Source organism: Lactuca saligna, chromosome 7 (assembly GCF_052625555.1).
Source record: "Lactuca saligna cultivar CGN05327 chromosome 7, ASM5262555v1, whole genome shotgun sequence".
In the NCBI taxonomy this organism is placed as follows: domain Eukaryota; kingdom Viridiplantae; phylum Streptophyta; class Magnoliopsida; order Asterales; family Asteraceae; genus Lactuca; species Lactuca saligna.
The window spans coordinates 56,913,540-56,925,969 of NC_136423.1; the positions used below are offsets into that span (position 1 = coordinate 56,913,540).

Here is a 12,430-nt window from a genome sequence, read left to right on the forward strand (position 1 = left end):
GTAACCTTCTTTGTAGGGACTAGATTAAGGATATGGGCGGCAGTCTCTAAGGCATACCCCCAAAAAGAGATTGGTAGCGAAGCTCAACTCATCATAGAGCGAACCATATCTAACAAGGTTCGATTACGCCTCTCAGCTACACCATTTAGCTGTGGTGTCCTGGGAGGAGTCAATTGTGAGACAATCCCACACTCCTTAAGATAGTCAAGGAACTCGGTACTAAGATACTCACCACCTCGATCGGATCAAAGCATCTTAATTTTCCTGCCCAATTGATTTTCTACTTCCTATTTGAATTCCTTAAACCTTTCAAAGGTTTCTGACTTATGTTTGATTAAGTAGACATACCCATATCTACTAAAATCATCAATAAAAGTCACATAATACCGATTAGCATCCCTTGTGTCGGTTTTGAATGGTCCACATACATCAGTATGTATTAGGTCCAACAAACCCTCACCCTTTTCACAAGTTCCAGTGAAGGGTGATTTTGTTATTTTTCCAAGTAGACAAGATTCACAACTATCATCCGATTTAAGGTCGAATGACTCCAAGACTCCACTCTTTTGGAGTTGGCCTATGCGTTTATTGTTTACATGTCCAAGACGACAATGCCACAATGATGCCTTATCTAGGCTAGTAGAAGAATCAATATACAACACATTATTTCCTAAGTTGTCTACAATCGACACAGTTTCATACACACCATCACAAGGTAATGCTTTAAAATAAAAACACATTATTAAAGAAAGCATTAATACCACCACATTCATTATCAAACGAAAAGGTAAAACCTTGTTTGTACAAAGCATGAAAGGAAATAATATTCCTCGCCATTTCAGATGAGTACACACATTTATTCAAATATAATTTTAACCCATTATTCAGCATCAAAGTATAAACTCCAATATTGGAAACAGGTGAAGCCTTCCTATTCCACATGATCAAGTTTATCTTCCCATGCTCCACATCCTCACTTCTTCTTAGGCCCTGCAAATCAGAACATATGTGAATACCACATCCTGTATCAAGCACCCAAGAGTTAGAATATGGTGAGTTATTAGACAATATTGTTTAAATACATGCGTGGGTGGGTTTCACTTTCCCATCCTTCAGATCCTGTAAGTATTTTGGGCAGTTTCGCTTCTAGTGCCCCTTGTCCTAGCAATAGTAGCAATCAGCATCCTTGGGAATGGCAGAAGGAGTGACAGAACCGCTCTTGGTCCTTGATGAGGAGCCTTCAAGAGACTTTCCCTTGTTACCCTTCGAAGGGCGCCTCCTCTTTTTCCATTTGCCTTGCCCGATAGCAAAAATAGGGGTAGATGTTGGAGTAGGAGTAGTAGAGGTAACAACCGCCTTGCCCTTAAGACCGGTTTCAGCAGTCTTCAAGAGTCCTTCAAGCTTGCTAAGGGTAACTTCCTCCTTGTTCATATGATACGTCATACGAAAATGGTCATAACAAGAAGGTAAGGAGTGCAAAATGATGTCAATTGCCAACTCCTCAGGGAAGTTCACATTCAGCTTCAGCAAACGGTCCACATACCTTTGCATCTTTTGCATGTGGGCCGTGACGGATTCACCGTCCTTCATGCGGGTTGTTATTATGGAGGAGATTATTTCATATCGCTCTTGACGAGCACTCTGATGGTACCTTTCCATCAGGTCTTGGTGCATCTCAAAAGGGTAGAAGTCCTCATAGGACTTTTGGAGCTCGGTTGTCATCGTGGCCATCATGATACATGCCACCTTAGTAGCATCTCTCTCATGTGTCCTGAATTCAGCGATCTCCTCAAGAGTAGCAGTAGACTCATCAAGCTCTTTTACCTCCTTATCGAGGACATATTCCTTGTCCTCGTAACGAGTTACAATCCTGATGTTCCTTATCCAGTCCATGAAGTTGGAACCATCAAAGATGACTCTCCCACTAAGATTCATGAGAGAGAAAGAACCAGCTGGGTTAAAGCCCGAAGCATTAGTGTTGGAAGACATCTGAAAGAAGAAAGTAAGTTTAGATTAGATATATAGAGTCCTTAATAAGACACCCAAATGTAATACTAAGTCTAGGATCCAATCACAATATATTATACTTAGAAGAGGGATGTCGTAATCTAAGTAATAATATATTTGAAAGGTAGGTGAATGACGATTCACCAATTTCCACCACGAAAACGAAATGATTTATTAGGTTTTAATTGGATTTGAAATTCCGAGATTCTTTTGAGATTCATTGAACTTTTCAATGGCATGTTTCAATCTCGACTGTGCCCTTCAAGTTTTGTGATTGGGATGCCGAGGATCACAAAACAAGGTGTGAATAACCATGCCAATTCACTTGGTACCCTTAATATTATCACCTAATCAATGTGCCGGTTAACCACACACGCTCCATTGATCTATGACAAACATTAAGTCACCCTTCGTGATCCTTACTAGTCCAAGTTAGTGTGTCGGTTAACCACACACGCTCCACCAACGACTTGGTAAGGTACAAAGTGTGAATTCCATGGATTAGCACCATGTTCACATTTTTCCTAAAGTAACTAAGATTGGGAATTAAATAAAAGATTTAGTTACTTTATAATATTCATCATACTTAATGAGAATTTATAAGTCTTGATCTTACCCGTTCGGCTAACGACCCTCCACCAGTCAAGCAAGCGGTGGGTGAGAGTATACACCCATTAAGTCGCCATTTTATACCTTATACCCACCTTATAGACCGACTTCGTGAATGAGGCCTACTAATGGTAAAACGACTTGTTCTTATACATATATATAATAATTAACCATTAATGTTATAAATAGTATAAGTGTTGAATTTTAACTTTTAAAATTCTAAGTGTTGGAATTAAAGTTTATTAAAGTGTGTGAAACTTTTCCAAATTCCAAAACTTGAGGACAAGTTTTGTAACTCTTCAAAATTTTCATTTCATAACTTATGAATTAAAGGTTTATAAAATGAAGACTCTTCATTTTATGTAACTTATGTGTTTTTAATGTGTGTTAAAGAAAAGTGACCTTTGGATATCCATAACTTGATGACAAATTATGGACTCCATTAAAACACATAAATGATCAAGAATTAATCCTAAACAATTCAGCAAATAATTTCTATCATCTTCTAAATTCATAAGAACATGAACATGATTATCAAAGTTTCAAAAAATTATATGAACACATACAAAGCATGAAATTTTGATATATGCTATTGTAAATGGATTAGAACAACCATTACACCAACTAAAATAGGTTTTAAAACATCAAAACAGTTTAGGGTAAAGTTTCTAGTCCATTTCCAGCAGCAAAAGTCAAAAATCTGCATTCTGAACCTTCTACTCGCCGAGTGCACGAACCTACTCGGCGAGTAGGATGAATTTTGCCTTGGACTCGGCGAGTCCATCATGCAGACAGCAAAAATTTCGACTTTTTTCACTATTTTGCATCAAGTATCAAACAAGCAAGCCTAGGCTTTGATACCACTGTTGGGTTTTGAGCAATCTAACACTTCCTAAGTGTGCATGCAACCTTAATAAACCTTGGATCTATGTTTGTCTAAATACATGCAAAATAATAATTTTCCAAGGTTCATAACCTATCTAACATGGCATGGGGTACTTTTAAACATAAAAGAATTAGATAAGATTACATACCTTTTTGATGAGTTTGATTCCTAAGGAGTTTGAGGGCCAAGCACCAATAGTGTGAATGCCTCAAATGGAATCACAAATCACCACAAACTCTTGGAAAACTTTGAGAGAGTGTATACACACTATAATTTCGGCCACACACAACCACACACACTAGTGGCTATTTCATGAAACATAAGCATGCTTATATAGTGTACATGATTAGGGTGAAACCCTAATAACCCATGACCTTTCCTTTTCCAAGGATCCATGGGTTAAAAGCTCCATGGACTTCCATACAAGCCTATCCCATTAACAAATGAGTGTTAGCCCACACCATATAAAACCAATAGCCCACAATCTAATTAGTCTTCCTTTCAATCTCTAAACTAATTCATAATTAATTTAAGACTAAGACTAATTAAATAACACGACTTCATATTAATATATTATAACTTATAATATATTAATAATCATATGTGTATAACTCTCATAAAATTATCCATAAATAGTTTGGATGAAATGCAACCCAAATGGACCATGCCGGGTCGGGTCAAGTATATACCAAATAAGTTATGGACTTAGACACCTTATCCAACACTTTTTTCTTTGGGTAAGAACACAACCCAACCCGACTCCAGATGCATCACTGTAAACCGCGAAGTCTTCAACGCCACCGGGTAGAGAAAGTATCGGTGCTTCACATAACTTCTTCTTTAGCTTCTCGAATACCTCATCATGTTTCTCACTCCACGTATATGTAGCTCCTTTGTGAGTCAAAGCTGTCAATGAAGCAGCTATCGAAGAAAAACCTTGGATAAATCGTCGATAATATCCGGCTAATCCTAGAAAGCTTCGGATCTCCGTGGGACTCTTTGGACGTTCCCACTTCATTACAACTTTGATTTTTGCTGGGTTAACCATTATCCCTTCTTGGTTAACCACATGACCCAAGAATTGGACTTCTCGGATCCAAAAATCACACTTGGAGAACTTAGCGTAAAGCTTCTCCTTCTTTAACACTTCCAACACTTCCCGTAGATGCTTTCCATGCTCGTCTTGGCTTTTCGAGTAGATCAGAATGTCGTCGATGAACACTATCACAGATTTATCAAGGACTGGTTTACAAACCCTATTCATCAAATCCATGAATGTTGCGGGAGCATTGGTTAGTCCAAACGACATAACCAAGAACTCGTAGTGTCCATATCTCGTTCTGAATGCAGTCTTCTCGATATCCTGATCTCTCACTTTCAGTTGATGATATCCCGACCTAAGATCGATCTTTAAGAAGTAGCTCGAACCTTGCAGTTGATCAAATAGGTCGTCAATCCTCGGCAATGGATACTTGTTCTTCACCGTTGCCCTTGTTCAGCTCTCGGTACTCTATACACATTCTCATGCTTCCGTCCTTCTTCTTTACGAATAACACCGGAGCTCCTTAGGGTGATGAACTAGGTCGAATGAAACCGTTGTCTAACAGCTCCTGAAGTTGCGTCATAAGCTCCTTCATCTACGTCGGTGCTAATCGATAAGGTGCCTTTGTTATCGGTGTTGTACCTGGTAACAAGTCTATCCGAAACTCCACTTGCCTATCAGGTGGTAATCCAGGAAGATCTTTGGGAAAGACTTCTGGATAATCACACACAACCGATATATTCTACACCCATTTCTTTTCCTTTTTAGCATCGATTACGAATGCCAAGTATGATGCACATCCTTTGGACAAACATTTTATGGCTTTCATCAAGGAGATGATTCTAGAATTCACTCTCTGTTTGTCCCCGTACACCATAAATGATTCTCTTCCGGGTGGGTTCACCCTTACTATCTTCTTTCGGCATACTATCTCGGCATCGTTGGCGCTAAGCCAATCCATACCCAAAACGATGTCGAAACCGTTTAACTCTATGGGTAATAGCTCCTCATGGAATTCGTTTCCGTTTAGGTCGATGACTACGTTCTTAATACGATTACTAACGGGTATGAATTTGCCACTGGCAACTTCTACAATCAGGGCATTATCAAGTTTTTCTATAGGCAATGCTAATTTTCTACCAAATTTATACGACACAAAGGAGTAGTTGGCTCCAGAATCAAATAGCATATTGGCAGGCAAACCATTTACAAGAAAGTTACCTGAAGCGACGTCTGGTGCCTCCTTTGCAGCCTCGAGCGTCATCTGGAAGGCTCTCACCTTCGGCTTTGGTGGAATGTTGGGCCTTCCCGCATCTTTCTTCTTTGGGTAATCCTTAGCAATATGCCCTTCTTCACGGCACTCGTAGCACACCCTCTTGTTGATGGTACACTCATTGGCATAATGCCCCATTTTCCCAAACTTGTAGCAGGTTACTTCTTCACTACATTTTCCCGAGTGCTTCTTCTTGCACTTCTCGCACCATTTTAATTCATTTCCTCCTCCCCCGAACTTCTTTGAACCGAACTTGCTCTTCTTTTAGTTGGGTTTAGCAGACCCTTCAAATTTCCTCTTCTCGCCAACCTCAACTTTGCTGGCAGCTCTTCCCTTAATCATATCCTCCACAAACTTGGCAGCCCAGATAGCTGCCTCTAGAGTAGGTGCCTGACTCACTGGCACCGCGTACTCCCATGGAAGTCCTTTTGCGTACTTATCGATTTTCGTCAGCTCATTCGGAACAAGATGCAAGGCAAACTCCATCTTTTCTGTGAAATTGTTCGTGTATTCATCGATTGACATGCTTCCCTTCTTCAGGGTTAGAAACTGGTTCTCTAGCTCGAGTAGGTTTTGAGTTGAGCAATACTTTCGTTTGAGTTGCACCAAAAATTCTACCCATGTCAGTTGCAAGGGTTCGTTGGGGCTTAAAGTTTTGCCCAAGGTATTCCACCAACGTACAACGCCTCCTCGAAACTGACGCACTGCAAACCTGGTCTGTAGTTTTCCTCTGCAACCGCACGTCATGAAAGATAATTCCATCTCCGAGATCCAATCCATGACCTCGATCGGATCTTCCTTTCCTGTGAAAGTCGATGTATTCACATATATCTAAATTTGTTATTTATTTCAACAACCTTATGATTTTGACATATATAATTTCCCTAAAAATATTTGTACATGAATTACCAAATCTGAGTATTCGCTACTCGGCGGTCGGCCGAACGAGTACCGAGTAACGAGTTCTACAACTTTGTCACCACCTATAACAGCTATGGTGGTTTGAAAACCCTCGATCTAACATTGTCGTCATCGATGTGGTATCTGTAATGAATGGTCGGCTGGAGGAAGTATGTTTTCTGGGGTTTATTTCACATTGTGTGGGTAGTCAATTGGTCTAGTTTTCATCGAGAATGACCGATGGAAGTTGATGATCGATGATTTACAGTGGGATGATACGACGATGCAAGGTGGTAAAATACAACGAATAGAGGAGCTGACTCGGAGTGTTTGGTATTTTTATTTAAAACAATAAAGAAAGAAATTAAAATAAAATAAAACAATTAAATAAATATTATTTATTATAAATAAAAATAATAAATTTAAATTAATAATCCAATAAAAAGAACTAATGCAATAAAAAAATTAAAATAAATTAATTAAATAAAATTAATAATCAAATAAAGTAACTTACTAACAGATAAATATTATATGCTAAAAATAATATTTGTTTAATATATAATAATCCACTAAAAAAAATAATCCAATAAAGAAAGAAATTAAAAAAAAATCAACTAAAAAAAATTAATAATAAAAAATGTAATATATATATATATATATATATATAATATTAGAAATAATATTTATTAATATATAATAATCTAATCAAAAGAATTAACGAAATAAAAAAATTAAAAAAATTAATTAAATGAATTTAATAATTCAAAAAAGTAACACTTAGTAATCTATAAATACTATATGTTAAAAATAATATCTATTAATATATAATAAACGAGTAAAAAATAATTAATGCAATAAAAAAGAAATTAAAAAAATAATTAAAAAGTTAATAATAAAAAAAATAATACTTATTAATATATAAATAAAATATATTAAAATAATATTTATTAATATATAATAGTCCAATAAAAAATAATACAAGAAAAAAGTAATTAAAATAATTAATATATAATAATTCAATAAAATGTAAAATGATCATTAATTGGTCATTGTAGTTTGGTAAAAAGATAAAACTGCAGAAATGATCCCATAAGCAAATCCGTCATTTACCAAAAATTAACAGCCATACCGCTAAACTTAACAAAGTTGGAACTAAAACCGCTATAAAACTATCAAATAGAGACCTTTTTTCTAATAATTTTTTTTTTAGATTTTATTTACAGAAATCGACAATTTTTGCAATTTTGACTCATGGAAATTTTGGTAAATTCATGTCCTCTCCAAAAGTTTCAAACTTCCCGCCCAGAAAATAAGCATCTTCTTGCAAAATCCCTTCCATCCCTATCTTTCTCCATCTCTCGCGCACTAACAACACCAGCTGTGTGTGTAATACCGCGTTGTTCTTTTCTTTTTCCGTCAACAAAATCTCCATCAGACGAAAATGTTGAACCAAATAGCCATTTTGCCCCAAATGATAATCTCTTAAACACCATAAATCTTCCAATTTCTTTTCTAGGGTTTATATGTTTATCACAACGATGCCTGACTTAGGCAACCTTGTAAGCACGTCTTCGCTTCCCCTTACTCGCTGTTCTAATAGTTCAAGACCAGGAGCCATGGGAAACCGCGATTTGTGTGACCCAAAGTATGCTAAAGAATCAGAAACCTCTTTACCAGTTGAAGACGAAAGTAACAGAGAGCGGTCTGTTAAGATCAATAAATCTGTGGAATCGAAGAGTTTGAATGATTATTGTAGCGATTGGGTTTCGAAGAATGTCGAGTTGGGGGTTCCTGAATCGAAATTGTTTCTCCCGTTTCTTGTCGGCTCACCGAAGCTGGTAAAATCTCAATGCTCTTTTATGCAAGTAGTTTCGATCATCTTCATTGGAACCTTCAACTTTATGATGCAATGAATCAGTTATTGGATTATTTTAGAAATTTATAGAACTAAAATCGAATTCATAGATGAACTACATCACAGGTCTATGAACAGTTGAACACCACCACTTTTTTCCATAGTAAACTTAATTGTAGCTATAGATTCGCTCTTTAATGATTTGGAATCTGAACATGAAACAATGATTTATTTTTGAATGTGTGATCAACAATTCATACAATCCATCTCAGGCTGAATGTCGTACCTGTGAGAATGTAATCTACCCAGGGGAAGAAGTATCATGCGTTGTTCGTGATTGTAAAGCTTCATATCACCTGACATGTGTGCAAAACTGGCTTGGATTATCGCCATCATCAAAACCATTCAAATGTCCTCAACATGTACACTTACTCTCTTCTCTTCTCATTCTTTAATCTCTTTTCAATCATCAACACATTCATCTAATTCTTTCTAATCATCAACAGGCATGTTTTCTATGCAAAAAGAAAATCCATCTATGGCGATGTTCAATATGCCATATAGCATCACATGACAAATGTGCACCATTTTCAGATCATCTGTTACATTCAAAAGACAACCAAAAAATCTGCTGGAGACATTATTGGCCACCATTAAAGGTCAATCTCTTCCTTCATCATCAAATACAAATCCTTAACATTCTTCGCTTTTCAATAAAAGAAAAAAACATTATTCGTTTCAATTGATTAGGCTGATGTATCTTGTTGAATAACCAGCCTGCAGTTCCCACTAACAGCATAGAGGTAAGTAAGTCTTGTTCATCAATTATCATTCCATTAATCCAAACAAAATTATGATTTATTAAACTTTTAACAAATCATTTTGTTGAATTATAGGAACTTTTTTGTCGTTTACCTTTACCATATACAGTGGATGAATTCAAGATTGATCTTTTGTTGAAAGACACAATGGAGAACAAACTGGAGCCACCTCCATATGTTCATATCAGACGAAGTATCCTCACTTTATTTATTATAATTACAAATTATAAATATTATTTAACTTATATATTGTTCTTTAACTAAAATTAGATATATATCTTGTAAAGAAAAAGCGTGATGACACAAATACAAATACTGGATGCACTGATTGTAGTTCTAGCACTTGTTCTGAAGATTGTGTATGCAGGTATTTTATTTAATATATATAAAAAAAGTTAAAATTTATAAAAAAAAATGTTTATAAGTTTTGTAATTTGATAAACAGGCTACAATGTATAAGCTGTTCAAAGGCATGTAAATGTTCAGAAAGGTGTACAAACAAGCCCTTCCGAAAAGACAAAAAGATCAAAATTGTTTTGGTAATTTTTTTTTTTTAAATAAGTAAATAACTTTTTAGTTTTTACAAATCTTGTTCAAAGTTTATAATTTTATAAATTTTTGTAGACTGAAAGATGTGGTTGGGGAGTTGAGGCTGTTGAGCCTATAAAAAAAGGTGAATTCATCATAGAATATGTAGGGGAAGGTAATATTTTAATTACAATTTGTGAAGTCTTATAAAATTTTGTTAGTTTTGAGTTATAATTATTTTTATTAATTTATTGTTTTAGTTATTAGTGATGCGTTGTGTGAACAAAGGCTTTGGGACATGAAGCACAAAGGGATTAAGAACTTTTATATGTGTGAAATTCGAAAAGATTTTACAATTGATGCTACTTTTAAAGGAAATGCTTCTCGTTTTCTAAATCATAGTTGTGGTCCTAATTGTGATCTTGAAAAATGGTAAGCATTCATTTAGTTAGCATAAGGGTATTTTGGTCATTTAACTAATGATCATGTTTTTGTTTAGGGATGTTGATGGGGAGACTCGTGTTGGTGTTTTTGCTGCTAGGTCTATTAAAGCTGGGGAGCCTTTGACTTATGATTATCGGTAATATATATTTTTTTTCTAATTCAACATTGTTGATTTAAATAATTAATTATGTAATAATGTATTACAAGTTTACAACAATTTTGAAGCTTTTTACAAAATGAGAAGATTTTTTTGGGTTATTGTTAGAAAAGTCCAAGTGTTTTTCGGTTTTTATTTTTTGAAAAAAAAAAGTTGTGATTATCGATAATCTTTATTTTGTTTTTTAAACAGAAAATGATGGATTATTGTGTAAAATTAGATAAAAAGATGTTTCTGTTTAAAAAAATAAAAGTTGAAAATGTTTTATAAATTGACAAAATAATGTGACTTTTGTAATAATGACCCAAGATTTCTTAACAAAAACCTTTGAATTTTGGTATAATAATCTTAAGTAAATCATTTAATGGTGACATGAAGTAAAGGGTGTAAAAAAAAGACAAACATTTCATTTACAAAACTTAAAATGCTAACCAATAAAAAAAAAAAAACAAATATTAAATTTTATGTAGAAAAATCCAATTATTTTAGGGAAATTTTTGATAAAGTTTTAATTTTTTTAATAGAAAAGTTCCGGTTATTTAATATTTTGCACCAATTAATGAAAAAATCCTTATTTTTATTTTGGGTTTTATTCAAAAAAGTTCTATTATTTTAAGAATTTTTTGAGAAAGTCTTAAATTATTTTTTCGAAAAGAAAAGTCTTGATTATTTAACATTTTGCTCAAATCAACAAAAAAGTTTTTTTTTTTTTTTTTTTTTTTAATTTTGTTTTAATAGGAAATGACAATTAGGGATGAACATTTTGTACCAAATCCTGATCCTGTATAGATACAACTGGTACCGCACCTCTAAAAATATGGGACGGTACGCGGTACTCCAAAATCACAAAATTTAGGATTCGATACCGTCTCCATTTCTGGTACTGATACCTGTAACGTTAATTCGGTACAGTAACCGCGATTGACTGTCGATCAAATTCGGTATTCAGGAACGGTACCGGTTCCATCCCACACTCATCCCTATGACAAATTATATGATTTTTCCATAATAATAAAACTTTTCTATTCAAAAAATTATTTAGGACTTCATCAAACATTTTTCCAAAATAGTGAAAATTTTCTGCATAAAACCCTACAAATATTTTGAAGATGGTTTGTTGAAAAACCTTATAACTTTTATATTTACCGGATATGATATGACATGATATAACATAATCTTAAATATATTGTGTTTGATATGAAATATCAATTATGGATTTTGGGTTATATTGTAGATTTGTGCAATTTGGGCCGGAAGTAAAGTGTCATTGTGGGGCTTCAAGTTGTCAAGGGTATCTTGGGACTAAAAAAAAGATAGCAAAAATGGAGCTTCTTGATTGGGGTGCAAAGCGTAGAAGAACAACAACCGCTAGCCTAAAGATCATCAATATCAAATCATAAAAATGAAACTACATTCCACAAAAAGGTTAATCAAATCATGTTGTATATCGGCTTTTGTTTTTACCAATGGAATATAAACAATGAAAAAAAAAAAAAAGTATAGTGTTCTTTCACTTCACGTAGAGATGTTAGAGACCAAAAACGACAAAACAATTTATTAATTGTGTCTCAACATCGTTTTTTTTTTTTTTTTTTTGGGGACATTGTGTATTTTTGTATTTGAACAAAATACAGAGAAGTACAACAATACAACGTATTATAGACATTTTATTGAAAAAATCGTATATTAATTTTTTTGACTGTTTAAAATATTCCATAATATTGTGATTGATGATAGTTTTCGAATATTTCTAGAATTAGCGACTATATTGCTTTTATAAATAAAGTAAAGATATTTTTCTTTGTTTGTGGTTTGTGCTAATCATCTTTGCCATAATTAGAAATATTATGTGATAACATCCTAATGCCAAGAACTAGTTTTCTCTGTAAATTTTGTACCAATGTATGT

General features: G+C 34.4%; 1 protein-coding gene across 1 annotated transcript; it reads left to right on the forward strand.

The window, feature by feature from the left end:
• Positions 1-8,024: 8,024 nt before the first annotated feature.
• Positions 8,025-12,224, forward strand: SDG4 (SET domain group 4). Its single transcript, XM_078962958.1, has 11 exons — positions 8,025-8,555; positions 8,845-8,994; positions 9,079-9,231; positions 9,349-9,375; positions 9,469-9,586; positions 9,664-9,760; positions 9,839-9,932; positions 10,018-10,096; positions 10,182-10,353; positions 10,421-10,501; positions 11,757-12,224. The coding sequence occupies exons 1-11, from the start codon at positions 8,241-8,243 to the stop codon at positions 11,920-11,922; spliced, it is 1,452 nt and encodes a 483-aa protein (XP_078819084.1). The 5' UTR covers positions 8,025-8,240; the 3' UTR covers positions 11,923-12,224.
• Positions 12,225-12,430: the final 206 nt, after the last annotated feature.

What these genes read in the sequence shown, in the direction of transcription:
- SDG4 (XM_078962958.1), top strand. Translation starts at nt 8,241, where the DNA reads ATGTTTATCACAACGATGCCTGACTTAGGCAACCTTGTAAGCACGTCT. An exon ending in CATTCAAATGTCCTCAACAT is followed by an intron (nt 8,995 to 9,078) that starts GTACACTTACTC and finishes AATCATCAACAG; the next exon opens with GCATGTTTTCTATGCAAAAA. An exon ending in AATTGTGATCTTGAAAAATG is followed by an intron (nt 10,354 to 10,420) that starts GTAAGCATTCAT and finishes GTTTTTGTTTAG; the next exon opens with GGATGTTGATGGGGAGACTC.